We start from the raw sequence: 22,126 nt of genomic DNA on the forward strand, positions 1-22,126 counted from the left end.
ATGTTCAACAAGACAACCAGGAGGTTAAACACTCGAGCGACATATTAGAGGGAGCTGAAACCATCAGCGACACACAGGAATTGAGGACATCCAGATAAATTCTGAAGCCCTGATGGAGAAAATCAGTAAAGATAATATACCCGTACACACTGATTTAATCTAAAATAATTTATAAAAAGAAAATTAATAAAAATGGGAGCAAGTCGACAAAGTCACATATGTCGAAAAAAAAACTCTTCCTCAAAATGTTACAATTCTTCTTAAAGGACGATAAATATTTAAACTTCGAAGGAAAAATATAGAATCAAGGAACCCACTGTCGCCCACTATAGCTGATGTTAAGACCGATCACTAGCATTTATATCACAAATCATTCGATAATTCTATAGTCGAATTATTTATTTATTTCAATGTCAGTTATTTAATTCCGAACTTTTCCTATAGTCCGACATGGCCTGCAACCCTTTATTACAAATAATATGGTAGCTTTTTTCCACATTTATTTGTATTTTTGTTCTCCTGTATGGTTAAATGTGTGGGACTTAGGTGGATTCCTAATTTTTAAATGTACCTTTTAGGTCATAACAGCTCAACTCGAAAGAGAATTAATTCATATATCACTATAAAATTACCTTCACTTTTATAAGGCAAAAAAAAAAAAAACAAAAAAGTTTCTATCTCAACCCAACAAGTAAAAAAGTATCAGTCGGCTTTGCCGACTGAGATATGCCCTCAGCCTATGTGAATTGAAACTTCATCTACGGACAGATCGAATGTCTTTAGGATTTTTTCAGAATTGTGTGGCCCTCTTTGGACATTTGCACTTGCCGACAAAAATGTGAATTGCGATTTAAGTTCAAAAGTGTTGTGGAGGAGGTGCTTAAAGAAATGGAACGACTTGGTCGATTATGGCAATAGATCTTATTTTGGGAGTAATATCTTTTCGATAGATATCGCGCCCACTGCTCATTTAAGTGTGTCATCGTATAATTTTTGGACCAGTATGTCGGGAAGCATGGTTTTGTCCACGGAAAACATAATATCGATGTAAACAGAACCATAACGAATGGACCCTAAACTGCACATAGGCACAAATTTTTAACTTTTGTGGGGGAGGCACTCTAAGGAGAGGACCGACATTGGCCATTTTAGAAGTTAAACTAAATTTGGACAAAATATTAGGAGATCCGAAGTTTGGACCAAGTTGGTTGCCCTGTTCACGATTGTGCATACAATCGTTGGAAGTTGTGTACCGGTATTGTCCATCTTCGATCTTAAACTAAGTTTGGACAAAATGTTACGAAGGCCAAATTTTGGATCGAATCGGCAGATCCGTTCGAGAGTTGCTGTTTTTGCACCTTTCCGGCTATTTTCTCAGGAAGTATGGACTTGCTCCTGATGAAACTTGTACCGTCGTATGGGGGAAGTGAATACAAGTTGTTACAACAAAGAGAGCAGGTCCTAAACTGAACTTTCCCGAAATTTTGTGTGGGAGGTACCCGAAGGAGTCAATATTGGAACCTCATCTATGTCTGATAGAAATTTCACGTTGTGCAAAGTATGGACCAAATCGGTTACTCCTTTCAATAGTATAACAAATTTTCCGAACATTTTCGAACTTTCGGCCCGGAAACAGTGGACCGATATAACCAATCCTCGAACTTAAACTACGTTTGGACAAAATATTACGAAAGCCAAATTTTGGATCTAATCGGTTGACCCGTCGAGAGTTATCGTGCGCTCCAGCCAGCCAGACATTATGTCTATTGGCCACATTTTGCCCTCGATATCATAAATGCTGAGGGTATAAAAAGAGACCCATTATTGGTGGAAGAAGAAGGCTAACACAATTCTGTAGACCTCTTAAGCTTTTTGTAGACATAGGAAAACCTTCTAAATTTGTTACTTCTTAGAAGAACCTCTTAAGGTGTTCCGCAGGCAGAAGAGGTCCTTTTGAAAGTCATCTATAGCCAAAAGAAGGCCTATTAATGTCCTCTATAGGCAGAAAAAGGACCTCTGGATCCTTTCTATAGGCAGAAAACCTCTGGATGCTTTCTATAGGCAGGTGAATATGTTTAAAGTATTCTCTAGACGGAAGAAGACCTGTTGAGGTTTTCTGTAAGGGCAAGAAGACCTATTAATAAAACCTTCTATAAGCTGAATGAGATTTTCTTTTAAGATTTTTCTTTTCAAATTTTTAAGATTTTCTATAAAGGGGAGCAGACATCTGAATGTCTTCTGTAGTCGGATGAAGACATTTGAATTATCTTCTATAGCCGGAAGAAGACCTCTTAAGTTATTCTATAGGTCTTCTCTAGCCGACAGAAGACGTTTTCTTAAGATCTGCTGTAGACAGGAGACTTCTTAAAGTCTTTTATAAATAGAAAAAAAAACTTATTAAGATTTTCTAGAGGCGGAAGAAGTGCCCTTGAGGTTTTCAATAGACGATATAAAAGCTTAGAAGATTTTCTATAGGCGAACGAAGACCTCTGAATATATTCTATAGGCAAAAAAAACCTCTTAAATTTTTCTATAATCGGAAGAATAACGTTCAAGACCTTCTAAAGCCAAAAGGGGACCTTTAAAGTATTCTTTAGACAGAGTAAGACTTCTTGAGATCTTCCCTAAGAGAAAAAAATGATATTTGAAGCTCTTCTAAAAGAGAAGAGAATAACTTTGAATGTTACCTTTAGGCAATAGAAGAACTTTTAGGGAATCCTTTAGGCGGATTAAACCTTTCATGGTATTCTATAAGCGGGAGAATACCTCTTAAAGTCTTATAGAGCCAGAAAAACTGTTTTTATAGTATTCTATTGGCGGCAGAAGAAGTTATCTTGAGGTCTGATATAGATATAAGAAGATCTCTTAAGGTCTTCTATATAAGAAAGGATATATTTTAAGGTCTTTACGCGGAAGAAAACCTATAAAGGCTATCTGTAGGTAAAAGAATAACTTTTAAGACAGTCTACAGGGAGAAGAAGACATGTTAGATTTAGCAGAGGAAATCTTCTTAATGTTTTTTGTAAACAGAAATAGACATTTAAGGGTCCTATAAAGGCAGAAAAATACCTATTAAGACCTTCTATAGGCGGAAGAAGACCTCTTGAAGTCTCTTGTAGGACCTTTTAAAGTCTTACATAGGAAAAAGAAGACTTCTTGAAGCTTTCTATAGGCGGAAGAAGAAGGTTTAAGACCTCCCAAAGGTAGAAGGATACCTTTAACGAATTTGATATGCAAAATAAAATTGTTACATCCTTCTATATGCAGAAGAAGGCCTTTTATGGTATTCTTTAGACGGAAGAAAACCTCTCAAGTTCTTGCAGAGACAGACGAAGACTTTTTACGATATACTACGGGCAGCAGAAGAAATCCTCTTAGTGTTTTCTGTAGGCAGAAAAATACGACATTCGAAGGTCTTCTATATGCGGACAAAGACCTTTGAAGGTAGGTAGGCTAAAAGAGGTATTGCGACATTCTATAGGCAGAAGAATACCTTTTATGCTATTCTATAGACGAAAGAATAGCTCTTCTAGAGGCAGAAGAAGGCATTTAACGGTCTTCTGCAGGCGGGACAACAAGTGATCTTAAAACCTTCTACAGGTCTACTATAGGCAGTAGGAGACTTTAAAATATTCGGAAAAAACCTTTCAAGGTTTTCCATAGGCTGAAGAAGGTCTTCTAAAGGCGGAAGAAGAACTTTTGAAATCTTGCAAAGAAGGCTTCCTTAGGCCTTCTAAAAGCCGAAGAAGATTTTCTAAGGTCTTCTATAGACCGAAAGGCAGGAAAATACCCTCGAACAACTTCTATAGGAGAAAAAAACACATTACAGGGTACTCTGTACGCCTCTTTAAATTCATTTGTATGCTGACGATGCACAGTGTCTCCGCTTCCATAAAATTGAACAAAAATAGAAGTAGTTGACCAAACTTAGTTTAAGTTCGAAGAAGGGATAAATCGGTCCACTCCTTCCGGTACCTCCCCCACAAAAGTTCGAAAATGTTCGGAACATTTGTGCGCACGATAACTCTTGAAGGGAGTAACCGATTTGGTCCATACCTTGCCCATCGTAAAATGTGCACCAGATTTAAACCCCCTATGGACTCAATCGATCCACTTCTTCTAGTACCTCCCACACAAAATTTCGGAAAAGTTCAGTTTAGGGCCATCTCTCGAATCGCTTCGATTTTTGTTTTAGCAACTTTTATTCACTGGCCCCCATATGATGGTATAAGTTTCCTCAGGGGCAAGTCCATACTTCCTGAGAAAATAGCCTGAAAGTTGCAAAAACTCCCTATAACACCGTATGACGTGGTTGGAGTGAAAGATAACTCTCGGACGGATCTACCGATTCGGTACAAAAGTTGGCCTTAGTAATATTTTGTCCAAACATTGTTTAAGTTCGAAAATAAGTCATATCGGTCCACTCCTTCAGTACCTCCCCCACAAAAATTCAAAAATGTTCGGAAAATTTGTTCGTACGGTAACTCTTGAAGGGAGTGGCCGAATTGGTCCATACTTTACACATCCTAATATATTTACTAGATATAGATCACATGGACTATATCTGTACACTCCATCCGGTACCTCCCACAAAAAATTTTGGATACGTTCACTTTAAGACCTGCTTTCGAATCACTTTGATTTTTGTTCAAGCAACTTGCATTCGCTGCCTCACTTACGATGGTAAAAGCTTTTTCAGGGACAAGTCCATACTTCCTGCGCAAACAGCCCGAAGGGCGGAAAACCCCCTATGGCACCATATGTAGTGGCTGGAGATCCACTTCCATAATGGTCAATGTAGATCTATTCCTTTTAGTATCTCCTCCGCAAAACTTTAATCCTAATCAACATTTTTCTTAATCCTAATCAACATTTTTGTCGGTTCAAACGCCCAAAATTTTTAAAAACCCCTGAATACATACTTTTTTGGGAAATTGTTTCAATGTAAAAATGTTTCAATGAGGGTATATCTCTGTCGGCAAAGCCGACTGATACTTTCTTACTTGTTTTTTATAACAAAAATGTATTTTGACAGCAAGAAAATACATCAGCTGGGCTTACAGCAATTTCATAATGGGCAAACCCTATTTCTGTATACCAAAATTAAGCTTTGGTCGAATTTGGATGATCCAATTCCTATTATGACTGAATTACTGTGGCCACACAACATAAATGGCCGACAAAATAGAATATAGAAAATTTTATATAATTGTGGAATAATGGAATTTTGGCTTGCAAAAATCTATATCCTACCTTTTAAAAAACGTATTTCAAATACTCGTATTTTGGATTTCACTGCATTATTATGGTATATTTATCAAAATGTCCTTGAAGAATATATGGTAAATAAAGTTATAGTCTGTAAAACCGACTAAAACTTTTTTAATAGTATCCTTTTATTTCCTTAAAGCAAAATTACAAAGAAACAGCTTCCGAGCACAACAGCAGAGCGGATACAACAACCAATTTCCCTTTGTTATAAGTATTACCCAATTTAATTATGTCCAGTCAAATTCCCATCACGTACATACAAAGATTACAACAAGTGTTTAGTCCGTATGTTATCTTGTCGACTCACACCTAAACAGTAGTCCTTAAAAAACCTCCAATTGATGTAAGAAGATAATATCAAATTGCAAATTAATTCAATTGCCTGTAATGTCCTTTTTCATATCAGAAGAAAACCTCAAATAAATCACAATTAATTTTTCGTAAGAATTTGCGGTAGAAATTCCTCTCATTGTGCAGGTTAATTTTCCCGTAAAAAGAAATTTCATAATTTTTCTCACGTTTTTCCCAAGTGATTCCTTATCATCCATAACAACGAAGTAATTCCTTAAACAATTTTTGATGCCAAAATTCATTGGAATTCTCTGAGCAATTGTTGAAAAGCAATGACGAACATTGACGGGGCGCCAAAACTACCGTGCCATGAAATCTTTAAAAGTTGCCGATTAAATTCAACGAAATTGTTTCGACAAAAACGTGTGAAGAAATAAATTTCGGAACTATCCACAAAACCCCGCCAAATAATATCCTGCCTTTATTTGAGTCTGCTGTGGAAGTAAACACTTGAGGTTTTGTTTTCAGTTTGTTTTGGCGAAAAGAGAACTAAAGTTGTAATGAAAAAATCCAACCTTTTGTTGTTTAACGATTTTATAACACAACCAAACAAAAGGACGAGAGGACTCATTCATTTGTTCGTTTCTTTCTTTTCTTGGAGCCTTATTCCAATGAAATGACGCGGCGTAACAATTTATGAATGGGCCAGCAACATAAACAGGTCCTTGTTCTCATTTCATAATAACTGCTGGGCTGTGTTGTGTGTGAGTGTGATTATCCTACAACAAAATTTTGTTGCTATTATTGTCTTATTGTTTAATGAGTCCTTAATGTGAGTGTGCGTGAGTGTTTTTTGCAAAACATATGAATCCCTATCGTCCTTTGTATGGGATGCTAAAATCCTAAGCATCATATTACGCAAAATACCTACCATGCCTTGCGAAACAAGGACAACGACCGTTATACGATGGGAATAAATCCCTCATCATTCCTTCCTTGGTATTTGGCAGAGAATGAAGATCAAAAGGAACTTACACTCTATAAGTCGTTTAAAACAAGTGATAATCGCTCTTTGGGAATGCAGGCATAAATGTACATAAATAGGGAGAAAGAAACATTTAGATTAGGCCGCAAAATTCCCAATAATGTAACCGTAGACATTTTCTAGGTGGTCTTTCTTCTTCTTGTCTGCAACATTTTGCTTATCATCCAGGCCGGCGACTGTCGTGGCCAAACCAAAGAGCACCACAGACACAGTTTGGCTCCTTGCGCCCCGCTTCAGTTTGGTCATGCGTGTTTGTGTGCCTGCGCAATATTTGTGTGAGTTTCTTCTTCTTGGTGATATTTTTCGCCAGAAATTCTCCTTAATTGAAATTGAGATTTCAAGTGCAAACCTGTAATAGTTTAACAAGTTATCAATGAATGAAGGAATCTTGCCGCCATTGTGTGCCGGAACAATGCCTTCAAAAAGGACTTCCGCAAAATTCCTAAGTACTCCATTGTTCGATTGGATAAACAAGTTGCATATTTTTAATTTTGTTGGGCGCGTTTCTTCTCTTTTAAAGGAATGGAATTTGTTATTAACAGAGAGTGAGGGAGGCAAAAATCACAGGCAAACGTGTTTTGTTCAATAAGGAAAAGTAGGAAACAAATCCATTCATTCATTGTTAGTCCTTTCTTTATGTTTTTTGTTAACTCGCTCTTTAGTGTCGTCATCTCGTACGTGATTAAGTGTGACAACTACTTTGTAGGTATTGTTGACATTATTACCACCTACAGTGTTTCCAACGATATTTGCAAATTTATTTTGGCAAATGTATTTTCTATGTTTTATCTTACCGTGCTCAATGTTTCCACCATCAAGTGATTCAAAACCGAAAACTCAAAATATTTTAAAATTATTTTTGGGGGAAAATTGCTAGATTTCTTCATGTTCGAAAATGGTTTTACGCACAAAAAACTAAAGCACAAAAAAATTTTACAGATTTTTTTTAGCCACAAAAATTAACTGGTAAATTTTTTTGTCGATTGGACCACAACTGCGGCCTTTAAAGAATTTTCGTGTAAAAGCACCTTTGGCCCCATAAAAATTACTATGAAAACAAAGATCACTCGGGTGGCACGGATTAACGTTATCCTATATAAGAGTTTCAAATAGAAAAAATTTAGTGAGAAAGAAGTTCATTTTTTTGGGTCAGTATACAGAACACTATCGTGAATCAAAACTTATTGTGGGAGGAACAAATTCAAGAACATGCTTAGTGCTGATCTAAAAATGGTTATCTATATTTAACATATTTACCCATGGTATATGCATCAAGGAACACTGTATACCTAACGTCACTACAGACAGCTATACACCGAATTGACCCGGAGGAATTTTCGACCAGTGGCCGTCACATCAACAATTATGTGTTTGTGTATTTTTTCACATTGAGAGCAGGAATTTATCCCAGAATGCCTGCTCCAGGTTCTTTTGGCCCGTACCGTTTATCAGATCCGCATTCACCACATGTCTACATCGGTGAGATGTAATGGATGTAGGGCAGGGCTGCACTTCTGAAGGTGCTCTGGCCTTAGTATTGCGATAGGAATGTTGCTGCTTGCTGCGCCAAAACATCTCCCAGTGTGTCTCCAACTTCGTCTTGGTCGGAATAAGAGACGCCCCCGCAGTCTCCCCAACAACAACAAATCATCTAACACCACAAGTTGTTCTTCAGAGGCACGGAATTCAACGAAATTGTGAACTTTATGAGTCGGAAATAAATCATGGTCGCCCCGATTCAGGAAAACACCTGAACACCCGCTTCCTGTAGCTTGCAACGTTGCGATGGTGACAACGTTTTTCTGAAGGATCGCTTAAGAATCGGAGGAGGAGGACTTGGCTTCATAATATACCAGCCTGCACAGTACTGATCTATCTTGTTTGAGCTTGGCTATAGTGATCCATACATGTAATGTATGGGGTAGCTGTAAAGTGTGGAAGGTAGGTAGCAGTTTAATTCAGACATACCGGGCAATAACCGTCTGGTGCTAGGGGACTTCAATGTCCATCATGAGCTTTGGCATTACGTCCTAGAAAATGACCAGGGTACAGCGCTTGGAGAGCAAATTGATAGCTCCATGTTTCGCACGTAAATGAAGACACTACTACGAGGATAAGAGGATATTGCCACAGATATCATCATTATGGCACCAGATCTGATAAATGACGTATCGTGGCAAGCCTTCCTTCTCCTTGGCTTAGACCACCTTCCAATCATCGTCTCAGTAATCACACGCAGAGAAGATATATTTTAGGAGCAATCACATTTTAAGAACAAAATAGTATATTTAAAAATCTAAAAATATATATTGTTGGCGCTATAATATATTTTGTCCCATTATGGTGCCTGACACTAAATATATGGTTGAAACGACAATATATATTTTCATATTTTTAAAATACACTATTTTGTTGTTAGAATATGATATCTCTTCTCTGCGTGTGAACCACCCAACTTCATAATCTCTGAACGCCGTACTTTTTCTGAACCATGGGAAAGCTGATTGGCAAAGGTTCAGAGAATTTACCAATCACCGCTTCAGAGAACTGCTCGTTCCCTCAAATTCTCGGGTAGCTGAGAGAACTTTCCGGGACATTATCATCACCGCAGCAGCCGCCCACTACATACCCGAAATCAGACCAAATTTCCTAGCACAGGTGACGGAACTAGCAATTAAGCGTGATGAGCTTCGTCGTACGAACCCCGAAGAACCAAGATTTGGAGAACTTAATCTTGAAGTCACAGGCTGGAAGGCGAACATGAGCGGAAACATTTGGCTAGACCACCTGAAGCAATACAACATTGGTACAGGATTTAATTAACTGTTAAGTAACTCTCGAATCCGGGAAAGAAGGATGATCGAATGGCTATTACTTTCAACTCCGTGACAGTAACTGATCTAAAGAAGTGCGCGTGTTATTCTAACCGATAGTTTATAGAGCACCCCGAGAGTGTGCTACGCCGTACAGCAAGAGCATTCCCAACCAAGGAGGTACCGCCACAATTTACAATGGGCGATGTTGCAGACGTCATCCGAAACGCGAAATCATCCAAAGCATTGGGCCTACACGGAATATCAATGGTAAAGCTTAAGTAACTTGATGAACCCGGAGTTGAGTATTTAATAAGTGTCCTTAACCTATCGTAAGCCACCCACATTGTACCGAAGCCTGGCAAAGATGTCAGCAGAAGTGAATCGTACAGACTGATTGCCCCCTTTCGCCCGTAGCAAAGATTCTGGAGGCACTACTCCTCCCCACGATGAGAAGCAGCTTTCCACTTGCACACATCAACATGGATTCCGGCAAAATCTCAGTACTACAACAGTATTACACGCCATATTCACACATATTAGTAGAGGATTGAACCAGAACAGACCGTACGATCAAACAGTCTTGACCTATCGAAGGCTTTCGGTACCGTCAACTATGCCCAGCAGTTCGAGGATATAGTGTTTGAAACGTTGAATAATTAACTATATGTGCGGGCGTTAGTCGTTTGTTGAATTCCTAAACAAGAATTCCAAAACCAATTGATTGAAACAGGGAGTTCGCCAAGGCCACACCCTCCAGACCACATAGAGATCGTAATGTATGCGAATGATTGTACGATCTTGGCGTCCGGTCCTATACTCGATGACATATGTGATAGGTTAAATGTCTATATAGCTGACCTAGTGTAGTCCTTCCATCTGAAGAGTATGAACATATTCGCCGCTAAATCCACTGCCACGCCGTTCTCCACTTGGACGGCTGAAATGAGGCTCTCACTGAACATATTGGTCGCTTCCGAACACTAATTACCCTAAAATATTGGGTGTAACGTTCGATAGCATTTTTAAGTCGTCCGAGCGAGCCACAGCTGTTTGTGATAAGGTCAGAAATAAGAACAGGGTCCTGAAGTCGCTGGCCGGCAGCACTTGGGTGCTGACAATGAAACTTGTAAGCTATGCAGCGCCAGCGTTGCAACTTAAGAGAGAGAGAGATAGTGAGAAAATTCACGGGGAGTTAATATTCATGATCCGGCTGTATATATATTTTATATGGTCGCAAATGATTATTTCGTTACAAACAGAAAAACAAACATACTATGGTGGAGGATATAACAATTTTTTATCGAATGTATCCATGTGGTCCTGATTACATCGAAATCATTTCTTCGTAAGCATATTGATACTTCCTTCATAGGCTTGAAAGCTCTAAGAAAGTTACTAACGGTAATTAGGATGAACACGAACCTTCGAGAGATCGTTCGGATTAACCGACTATTGAGCAAAATTAGCACCAACAATTATTACCGCGGCTTTTCACGATTTCATGATATGAAAATTTAAAAAAACAAATTCCTTATATTTCATAAACAACTCTTGAACAATACAGCTTATTTTATACCATTTTTCTCAATTTTGTAGATCTAAACAATTGATTTTCATATTTATTTACACAAGTGTGACATGATACTGAAATGTTATGCTTCTTCACTTCTAATAAAAACCGAAAATAACCAATTTTTTTCATTAGTTGCGATTCAAACAACCAACTGAACCAAAAATGTTAGCAAATATTCAAAGAATATTTTCAATTCTTCTACTAACTCTAGTAGTACAAGTTTTTGCCCAATCCCGTATATTGGGTGGAGAAGAAATAACCGTTGATAAGGCACCTTATATTGTACAGCTACATCACAAAAGAGATGGATTCTTTTGCGGGGGAGCCTTAATTAAACCACGTTATATGGTTACAGCAGCACATTGCTTGGAAGGTTATCAGTTGTCGGATATTAAAGTAGTTGCTGGAGCCACAACTCTTAATGATGATGCGGATGAAGGTATGCAGAGTCTAGATGAAGATGGTTTTATGCCAGCCGAATATGATCCTGATACAGTAGATATGGATGTGGCTGTATTAAAATTGAGTAGCGAACTGAAGGGTGGTGTTATAAAACCCATCTCACTCTGTAGTGAACCCTTGGAGGCTGGTAGCCTTTTGCAAATTTCCGGTTGGGGACGTGTTGCAGAAAATGGCGATTTATCACAGCATTTGCGAACAGTTCGTGTACCACTATTGCCTCGGGAAGAATGTGTTTTGAGATATAAACGTTTGGGAGAAAATCTCACCAATTCCATGATGTGTGCCTATGATGAGGGAAAAGATGCTTGCACTTCCGACTCTGGTGGACCTGCAGTTTTTGGTGGAGAACTATGCGGTATTGTTTCGTGGAGTTTTGGTTGTGGCCATCGCCAGGCTCCTGGTATTTATACCGATATCAATGAAGTTAAGTGGTTTATTGAGCAGGTAATGGAATCTTAGAGAAACTTTGGAGATAATAGGAAAATAAAAATATAAAATACTTTAAATTGCTAAATGTTTTGTTAGTGGAGACTTTTAGAGGGTTGGCTTAAGTTAATCGATAAGTCGGAAGGAGGTATCGTGTATATTCTGAAGGATAATGGAAGTAATATAAATATCCAGCGCAGATTTTTCTTTAGCTTCGGCTGGAATACAAAGACGTGTTTGAGCTCGTCTATAAAGACGTGCTTCAGATCACCGATACAGACGTGCTTGAGCTCGCCTATAAAGACGTGCTTGAGCTTATCTATAAAGAGGTACTTCTGCTCGTCTGTAAAGACGTGCTTGACTTCCTCAACAAAGACGTGCTGGAGCTCGTCTATAAAGACGTGCTTCAGCTCGTCAATAAAGACGTGCTTCAGCTCGTCAATAAAGACGTGCTTGAGCTCGTCTATAAACACGTGCTTGAGCTCTTTAATAAAGACGTGCTTGAGCTCTTAATAAAGACGTGTTTTGAGCTCGTCTTTGAAGACGTGCTTGAGCTCGCCCATAAAAACGTTCGCCTATAATGACGTGCTTGAGCCCGCCTATAATGACGTGCTTGAGCTCATTTATTAAGACGTGCTTAAGCTCATCTACAGAGAGATGCTTCTGCTCGTCTATAAACACGTGCTTGAGCTCGTTAATAAACACGTGATTGAGCTCGTCTATGAAGACGTGCTTGAGCTTGCCTATAATGACGTGCTTGAGCTCGCCTATAAAGACGTGCTTCTGCTCGCCCATGAAGACGTGTTTCTGCTCGTCTATAAAGACGTGCTTCTGCTCTTTTATAAAGAAGTGCTTCAATTTGCATAGACGTGCTTGCTCTCGTCAATAAAGACGTGCTTGAGCTCGTCTATGAAGACGTCTATAAAGACGAGCTTCTGCTCGCCCATAAAGACGTGTTTCTACTCTTCCATAAAGACGTGCTTCTGCTCGTCTATAAAGAAGTGCTTCAGTTTGCATATATATACGTGCTTCTGCTAGTCTACATAGACGTGCTTCAGCTCGTCTACAAATGGTCCTTCGTTTAGAAAAATTTCTAGAATTCCCTTTACAATTAACTTTCACCCATACCCAAAATATTTTCTCAATATTCTCAAAAACTCTTTATTTATTTATCTCATCGTTTACTGTTTCATGGACTCTTCAATGAAATCACGTACAACATCAATGCTGGTATAAAGGCCAGGATATTCAGCACGGCCACAACCCATGCCCCACGACACCACAGCACACAGTTCACCACCAAAAACGCCAGGGCCACCAGAATCGCCGCGACACGAATCCTTATAGCCGCCATCGTAAGCACAGACAACGGAATCAGTGATTTTCACCGAAACCTTTTTATACTTCTTCAGGCATTCCTGTTTATCAATGATGGGCATAAAGATGGTACGTAACTCATCAGAAGAATAACCATCCTCTTGGGTGCGACCCCAACCAGAAACTTGAATCATATCCCCTGGTTGTAAAGCTCCAGAACAAAGGGAAATGGGACGAATATTTTTTCCCACCATATCTTCCTCCAATACGAGAACAGCAATATCACGATCCTTGTTCAGCATACGATAACCAGGATGTATAAAACCTTTGACAACTTTACGCTGTACTCCGGCTTCATCCACCGTACTGGCACCACCAACCACAATAAATTCTTCGGGTTTCATTTTGTCAAAACAGTGAGCTGCTGTGACAACATGACGTGGACCCACCAATGTACCACCGCATACAGTTATATCACGTTTGGTCCTCAGCTGCATTATGTAGGGTGCGTGGGCTATATCTATTATGTCACCATTGATAATACGGGAATCTTGAGCCGTAGTAAAGGCTGCTAAGCAGCATATCAATAAGATGCGAAACATTTTGGTTAATGATGATGAGTGCAAGCTGTCGATCGTATTTATAGAGAACATTGCGTTAAAATGAATCTTCATTTCTTTCAAAATAACCAAACATTTGTTTAAATATTTGCTAAACAAAAGAGCAAAATATTAAACTAAGCAAATAAATTCAAAACATAAGTTCAGTTTATCATAGAAGAGCTATGTTGTGGAAGAATGTTCCATAACGTCTAACATTTAAAGAAGACCGTTCGAAAGCCCTCTATAAAGCAACACTGTTAGAATGTATCCTTTTTACATTCTAACTATAGAAGGCCGTTAAAAGTTATTCTGTCTATAAAGGATCCTTAAAAAATCTTCTGCCTATAAAGAAACCTTAAAAGGTCCTTTAAAGGTCTTCTGGTTACAGGAGGTCCTCTGTCTATAGGAGACCGTTACAAGATCTTCTGTGTACAGATGACCCCTGAAAGGTCTTCTGTCTATAGACGACCTTTAAAATATCTTCTGTCTATAGAAGACGGTTAAAGACGTGCTTGAAGTCATCTGTCTATAGGAGATCGTTAAAAGGTCTTCTGTCTAGAGAACATCGTTAAAGGGTCTTCTGTGTAGAGAAGACCGTTTGAAGGTATTCTGTCTAAAGAAGACCGTTAAAAGGTCTTCTGTCTATAGTATACCCTTTAAGGTCTTCTATCTATAGGAGACCGTTAAAAGGTTTTCTGTCTATAGAAGACCGTTAAAAGATCTTCTGTCTACAGATGACCGCTAAAAGGTCTTCTGTCTACAGCTGACCGCTGAAAGGTCTTCTGTCTATAGACGACCGTTAAAAGGTCTTCTGTCTATAACAGACCGTTAAAACGTCTTCTGTCTATAGAAGACCCTTAAAACGTCTTCTGTCTATAGAAGACCCTTAAAAGGTCTTCTGTCTATAGAAGACCCTTAAAAGGTCTTCTGTGTATAGAAGAGCGTTAACAGGTCTTCTGTCTATAGACGACCGTTAAAAGGTGTTCTGTCTATAGAAGACATTTAAGGAGGTGTTGAAATCTTCTGTCTATAGAAGACCGTTAAAAGGTCTTCTGTCTACAGAAGACAGTTAAAACGTCTTCTGTCTATAGAAGACCCTTAAAAGGTCTTCTGTCTATAGAAGACCCCTAAAAGGTCTTCTGTCTATAGAAGACCCCTAAAAGGTCTTCTGTCTATAACAGACCGTTAAAATGTCTTCTGTCTATAGAAGACCCTTAAAAGGTCTTCTGTCTATAGAAGAGCGTTAACAGGTCTTCTGTCTATAGACGACCGTTAAAAGGTGTTCTGTCTATAGAAGAGCGTTAACAGGTCTTCTGTCTACAGACGACCGTTAAAAGGTGTTCTGTCTATAGAAGACCGTTAAAAGGTCTTCGGTCAATAGAAGACAGTTAAAAGGTCGTAGATCTATAAAACCCAGTTAAAAAGTCTTCTGTCTATAGAAGACCAGTAAAAGGTATTTTGTCTAAGGAGACCGTTAAAAGGTCTACTGTCTATAGAAGACAGTAAAAAGTCCTTCTGTCTATAGAAGAGCTTTAAAAGGTCTTCGATCTATAAAATACCGTTAAAAAGTCTTCTGTCTATAGAAGACCGTTAAAAGATCTTCGATCTATAAAAGACCTTTTTTTCATTTTCTGAAAAAAAAAACACATTTTGTGAATATTTGAAAAATGCATTTATTGCCTCAAACAATCTTCAATAAAATCACGCACTGAATCAATGCGAACATAAACTCCCGGATACTCCAAGCTACCACAACCGTGGCCCCATGAAATAACAGCACACAATTGACCATTATAGACAGCAGGACCACCGGAATCACCTTGACAAGCATCCTCACCATTCGGGCCATGGGCACAGAGCATTTCATCCGAGATCTTTTCCATATCTGATTCTTCTTCATCATAAATAGCAGCACATTTTGTTTCCCATAATATTGGTATTGAAACACTGTGCAATGTTTCAGACGGTTTTGCCAAATCATCATCCACCTGTTTACCCCAACCAGATATTTGTAACAGTTCACCTTCCTCCAGTGCGGCGTCATCATCACACAACTCTATGGCCTCGACATGTTCACCAAATATTGGTCGATTTAATTTCAAAACCGCTACATCGTAATTTGCAAAACCCGGTTCATAGAGTGGGTGTATGAACAGGCGTTTTATGTTGACGACAACATTTTGTTCCTTCGCTGTTGTAGAACCGGCAACAATTTTATAATTACCAATACCATATTTTTCAAAACAATGAGCCGCCGTTACCACAAACTGAGGTGCTATCAGAGTTCCACCACATGCATGTTTATCATTACGTTCTCTCATCTGAACCATATAAGGAGCCTGGTCAATGGTTATACTGGCATTTTGATTGCCCGGTATGATAGCTTTAACGATGTTTGCGAAAAAGAATAGACTTAGCACAATACATATTATCCAATTCTTCCGAAGGTAAAACATTTCTGAAGTAAATATTTCAACTGAAGTTGTTAATGTTCAAATCTAAAGTTTTATTTTAATTTTATTGCATTAAGGTAGTGTTTAGTCGGGTATAAACAAGTGAATGCCTTCAAAATAAATATAAATAAATATTTACCAAATAAATATTATTCAAAATGAACACAAGACAGAATATTCGAAATACCCCAGCAAAAAATGTGGCGGTTAGCAGGTAGAACTCGTAATACCACTGTCATATTTTTCCCAATATTTTTTCTCTTTATTCGACGTCGATTGAGCACGGGTCGTACGACGTGTAGGGGGAGACTTCTGTCTCCGAGGTTACAATCGTTTGTAATAATGCCAAACTCCTTGCCGACTAATGTCTTGTCGTGAATAGGTCGACATGCAGGCAGGCCATTATCGGGTAAAATCTAATCTTGGCTAGGTCATCGCAGTCATGTTTGATTCCAAAACTTTAATAATATTTTCCTTCTGGTTTCTGGTTTTTCCATCTGGGGACCACCGTGTGGCCTTGGGAACTTCGAGGGATTGGAATCTGATGTTGCTCACTACCATGTTTTTAAAGCTTCGAAATCGATTAGCCTCATTCGGTTCTCGGATCTTGCCTCTTGAAGGCAGAACTTGTCGACGTTGAACCAAAGATATTTTCCCTCCCAATTTTAGCATTAAAACAATGGTGTTCAAATTGAATTTAGCCATGTCCGTCCGTCTGTCTGGCTGGTGCGCACGAAAACATTCAAACGGATTAACCGATTTGGTCCAAATTTGGCTTTCGTAATAATATGTCCAAACTTAGTTCAATTTTGTCGGTACACTCCATTGGGAACCCCCCCTACAAAAGTTAAAAAAATCTCGCTAAAATGGTAAGCACGATAACCCTTGAAGGGAGTAATTGCTTTGGTCCATTTTTTGCATATCGTGAAATTTCTACCAGACTTAGATGAGGTTCTCAGTGGGTCCTCTCCTTCGGGTAGCTCCCACACACAATTTGGAAAAAGTCAAATCACTTTGATTTTTGTTGTAACGACTTCTCAAGTCCATACTTCCTCAGTAGGTGGGCCGACAGCTGTAAAAAACCCCCTATAGAACCATGTGTAGTGGCTGACGCGCACTACACTTCTCGAACGGATCAGCTGGTTTGGTCCAAAATTTTCCCTACGTTATTTTTTGTCCAAACTTAGCATAAGTTCGAAGATGACACACATCGCTTCTCACTCTCTTCAAAAATTCACTTACAAAATCACTATATCTGTTGGACGGAGGAACCAATTTTGTACAAACATTGGATTTCATAATATTTTGTCCAAATGTGGTTTAATTTCGAAAATTTTCCAAATTGGTCTTCTCCTTAGGAAATGCTTAACATTTTTGTTTAAGTGCAGATTAGAGTCTGTTCGCAGATACTCGGGAAAATTTTAACAATGCTAATTCATGTGGTATGAAAGGAACGCTTTTCAAATCTGTTGGTATCCAATAGCAGCGAAGACGACAAAGATACCACAGTCCCAATCCCAGAAGATGGTATTGAATGTATACCGCCCAGCCAAGATGAGGTAAGTACAGCAACAGATCGGCTGAAGAATAATAAGGCAGCAGGGGCCGATGGCTTACCAGCCGAGCTGTTCAAAACCGGAGGCGACACGCTGATAAGGTGTATTCATCAGCTAGTTAGCACCATCTGGCAGGAAGAACGAGTACCCGACGATTGGAACCTGAGTATCCTGTGCTTTGTAAAATGACTTTAACTGACACGAGGTTCTCAGTTAAAATAGGAAAGAACCTTTCCGAAGAGTTTAATACCAAAAGAGGTTTCAGACAAGGAGACAGCCTTTCGTGTGATCTCTTCAACATCCTGCTGGAAAAGGTTACACGAGAGGCAAACGTCAAAAGAAGTTGTACAATCTACACCAATAGCCACATGTTACTTGCTTATGCTGATGATATAGACATCATGGGCCGATCAGTAAAAGAAGTAACTTATACCTTTGTGAAGGTCGAAGGAGAATCTGCTAAAGTGGGTCAGGCGGTAAACGGTGAGAAGTCCAAGTTGATGGTGTCGACGCGCAATGCGTCCATTGACCGACTGTGGAAGTTAGTTCTTATAATATTGAGGTAGTAAAAGACTTCGTCTACCTCGGCACCTCCGTAAACACAACAAACGACATCAGTTGTGAAATAAAAAGAAGAATTGTATTGGCAAACAGATGCTAAGCAGTTTCAAAACAAAGCCACATCTCGTCAAACAAAAATAACGCTCTACAAAACACTGATACTACCCGTGCTGATGTATGGCTCCGAAGCCTGGGTACTTGCGCAAGCAGACTGCTATACAACGACATCAATATTGTTAAACGTATCGAGATGCAGCGATTGCGTTGGCTAGGCCATATCATAAGAATGAGCGATGATGAACCCGCTAAAAAGGCGTATAAATACGGACCGCTTGGCGGTGCACGCAGAATTGCAGGCCAAGGAATAGATGGCGCAAACAAGTGGATGATGAGATGAAAAGGTACTCCAGAGTGCAAAGCAACAAATAGAGAGGAATGGAGAACTCTTCTTAGTTCGGCGTATGGAACAAATGTTCTGTAATGGAACAAATGTAATGTAATGTGGTCCGGTTGACAGCGAGTCCGTGCTTGACATAGTGGTCGAAAACTTCTATGTTATACGGTGACCAACTGAATTGGCTGGAGAGCGCGCTATTTATCAAGAAGAAATGACTCCCAAAAAATATCCACTTCCAAAGTGGACTATCCTGATGAATTTCTTCATGTACTTCCTTCGCAACACTTTTGAGCTGTAAACGAAATATATTTTTGTCGGCAAGATCATACACCCAAAAAGGGCCACAAAATCTGAAAAAGGCATAATAATTGGGAAAAGGATTTTGGTTGCGTAGCCCGTATTCGATTCTTTAGATGAATTCCATAGATGAATGTTTCAATTCATATAATATGAGGGTATATCTCTGTCGGTAAAGCCGATAACACTCGAACGGATCAAACGATTCGAACCAAGTTTTGGATATCGTAATATTTTGTCCAAACTTTGTTTAAGTTCGAGGATGGGCTATATCGGTGCACTCCTTCAGATACCTCCCCACAAAAGTTCGAAACTGTTCGGAAAAATTTTGCGATCGATAACTCTTAAAGGTAGAAATCGATTTGGTCCATACTTTACACATCGTGGAATTTCTACCAGACATAGATGAGCTTCCAATATGGACTCGACCGGTCCACTCCTTCTGGTACCCCCCACACAAAATGTCGGAAGAGTTCAGTTTAGGACCTGCTCTCAAATCGCTTTGATTTTTGTTGTAACAAGTTGTATTCACTGCCTTCCATACGACGGTACAAGTGCCATCAGGGGCAAGTCCATACTTCCTGTGAAACAGATATATTTCATGTCCGAATATAAACAATATATGTCCACTCCTTCGGGTACCTCCCACACAAAATTTCGGATAAATCCACTTTAAGACCTGCTATCGAATCACTTTGGTTTTCGTTGAAGTAACTTGCTTTCGCTGTCTCTATTACGGCAGTAAAATTTTAAAATTTTACTTCTTGAGAAAACAACCCGAACGGTGTAAAAAACCCCTATGACACAATATGTAGTGGCTGAAGCGCACGGTAACTCTCGAAGCTTTGAGCTTTTATCCTAGTCCATATTTTTGTTGGGAAGTTCATACGCCCAAAATTCTAAAAACCCCCTAAATACATAAGTTTTTTGAGAAAAAAGTATTTTATTCCACACAGGCTGAGGGTATATCTCTGTCGGCAAAGCCGACTGATACTTTTTTACTTGTTATACCCTCCACCATAGGATGGGGGTATATTAAGTTTGTCACTACGTTTGTAACTACTCGAAACAATCATTGTAGACCCCACAAACTATATATATTCTTGATCAGCGTGCAATTCTACATCGATATAGCCATGTCCGTCCGTCTGTCCGTCTGTCCGTCTGTGGAAATCACTCTAGCGTCCGAACGGATTGACGTAGGTGGATGAAATTTTGGGAAAATCTATAATATGTACGTAGGACTTTTGGTATTGAAATTTTTAGGTATAGGTCCACGCCATAATATAGCCCCCATAGAACGGTACCTTCCGATTTTCGGTATTTTGAAGGTTGTGGCCACATTAATCCACCGAAATGGCTGAAATTTGTGGTGGAGGGTATAAAAAGTTCGGCCCGACCGAACTTAACGCTTTTCTTACTTGTTTTTCATTCATGTGTATGTCATGGTGCTGGAACCTGGCGCTGCTCACTTCCATGCCGAACGAATCGGCATATCCGTTCCAGAGTTATCTTGCGCTCCAACCACTACACAAGGTGTCGTAGGGGCTTTTTGCACCTTTCCGGTCATTTTCTCAGGAAGTATGGACTTGCCCCTGATGAAACTTGTACCGTCGTATGGGGGGAAGTGAATACAAGTTGTTGCAACAAAATCAAAGCGATTCGAGGGCAGGTAATAAACTGAACTTATCCGAAATTTTGTGTGGGAGGTACCCGATGGAGTGGGCCGATTGAGTCCATATTGGAACTTCATCTAAGTCTGGTAGAAATTTCACGATGTGCGAAGTATGGACCAAATCGGTTACTCCCTTCACGAGTTATCATGCCCACAAAATTTCCGAACATTTTCGAACTTTTGTGGGGGAGGTACCGGAAGGAGTCTACGATATAGCTCATCTTCGAACTTAAACTAAGTTCGGACAAAATATTACGAAAGCCAAAATTTGAACCGAATCGGTTCATCCGTTCGAGAGTTATCGTGCGCACCAGCCAGCCAGATAGACAGACGGACAGACAGACAGACGGACGGACATGGCTAAATCAACTCCAAATTGTCTGAAACACATTTCGTCCAAACATAATTGGGGTCTAAAACCATTATTTCGATGAGGCACATTTTGCCCGTATGAAAGTGTATATGGCGAATAACAAAATTCCTTTACAATTCCATTTGAAAAAAATTAAAAATTTTTTTTACGAGCACATCTACGATTTTTGGTACAGAGGTAAAGGAAAAAAATCCGGTTTCAAATCTGCTCGCGTTCACGAAATTGGCCAATGCGCGCAAAAGTTATAGCGGTTTTTATTCTCATATAAAGAAAAAATATTTAAAAATATCTTTTTTGTTGTTATGAGAAAATGTATGCATAAATCGTTAACAGCAGTCCATATCTATTCGTAGATGTTTAAATAGTTATTAAATTTATTATTATTTTCGCGGAAAGTCAACAAATAATAAAAAAATTTTGAAGTAAATCGAAATTATCCTGTCCCAGAATCCGTACAAACCTTCAAAAATAAATTAAAGAATATATGCGGAATCTAGACAATGCGTTGAAAAATATGATACCAAATTTATAGAGATTGGGTACATAAATTGCATATTATAGCAACAACAAAAGAGAAAAACTTATTGTTGGAAAATATTGTTGCAAATATTTTTTTGGTTTGATTCTAAAAATTAGAAAAAAATATTTGGGAGTTCTCCAACTATTTTGCTAAAATCCCATAGAATAATGAATGTATACAGTTAAAACATCATCAAAACATATGGTTTACCATCGCGAGAGTTTAACTGATTACTGTGATAACTTATAAAGGTAGGAAATTAAGAGTAATATTGAAATTACAATCATTCAATTAATATTATAATTAAAAAGCCTGTTATTCGCGAATTAGTTAAAGTCGGTTGATGCGCATCCGTTTTTGGATACAGCGAATCAATCTCTGTCAAAATTTATGCATATTTCGATGTTTCACTCAGGGGCCATTGTGTGCCACCAGTTGCATCATACACTGCAAAAAACCTTAAAGTTGGTGAAAGTCGCGCAATGTGCATA

General features: G+C 38.9%; 2 protein-coding genes across 2 annotated transcripts in view; both read right to left on the bottom strand.

The window, feature by feature from the left end:
• stg (string) overlaps window positions 1-22,126 on the bottom strand; it is a 792,650-nt gene that overhangs the window by 448,817 nt on the left and 321,707 nt on the right. The gene's annotated exons all lie outside the window — the stretch shown is intronic.
• Window positions 13,066-16,259, bottom strand: LOC141390958 (transmembrane protease serine 9-like). Its single transcript, XM_073963883.1, has 2 exons — window positions 15,484-16,259; window positions 13,066-13,828 (listed from the first exon to the last, which is right to left on the bottom strand). Exons 1-2 carry the CDS (start codon window positions 16,257-16,259, stop codon window positions 13,066-13,068), a joined length of 1,539 nt encoding a protein of 512 aa, XP_073819984.1.

Source organism: Musca autumnalis, unplaced genomic scaffold (assembly GCF_047663935.1).
Source record: "Musca autumnalis isolate F117 unplaced genomic scaffold, ASM4766393v1 scaffold_1, whole genome shotgun sequence".
Lineage (NCBI taxonomy): Eukaryota > Metazoa > Arthropoda > Insecta > Diptera > Muscidae > Musca > Musca autumnalis.

Excerpts from the sequence above, each read along its gene's own strand:
- LOC141390958 (XM_073963883.1), bottom strand. The coding sequence starts at position 16,259 with ATGTTTTACCTTCGGAAGAATTGGATAATATGTATTGTGCTAAGTCTA. Across the intron at positions 13,829-15,483 it reads TTTATTGAAGATTGTTTGAG|CTTGCACTCATCATCATTAA; the intron begins GCAATAAATGCA and ends TACGATCGACAG.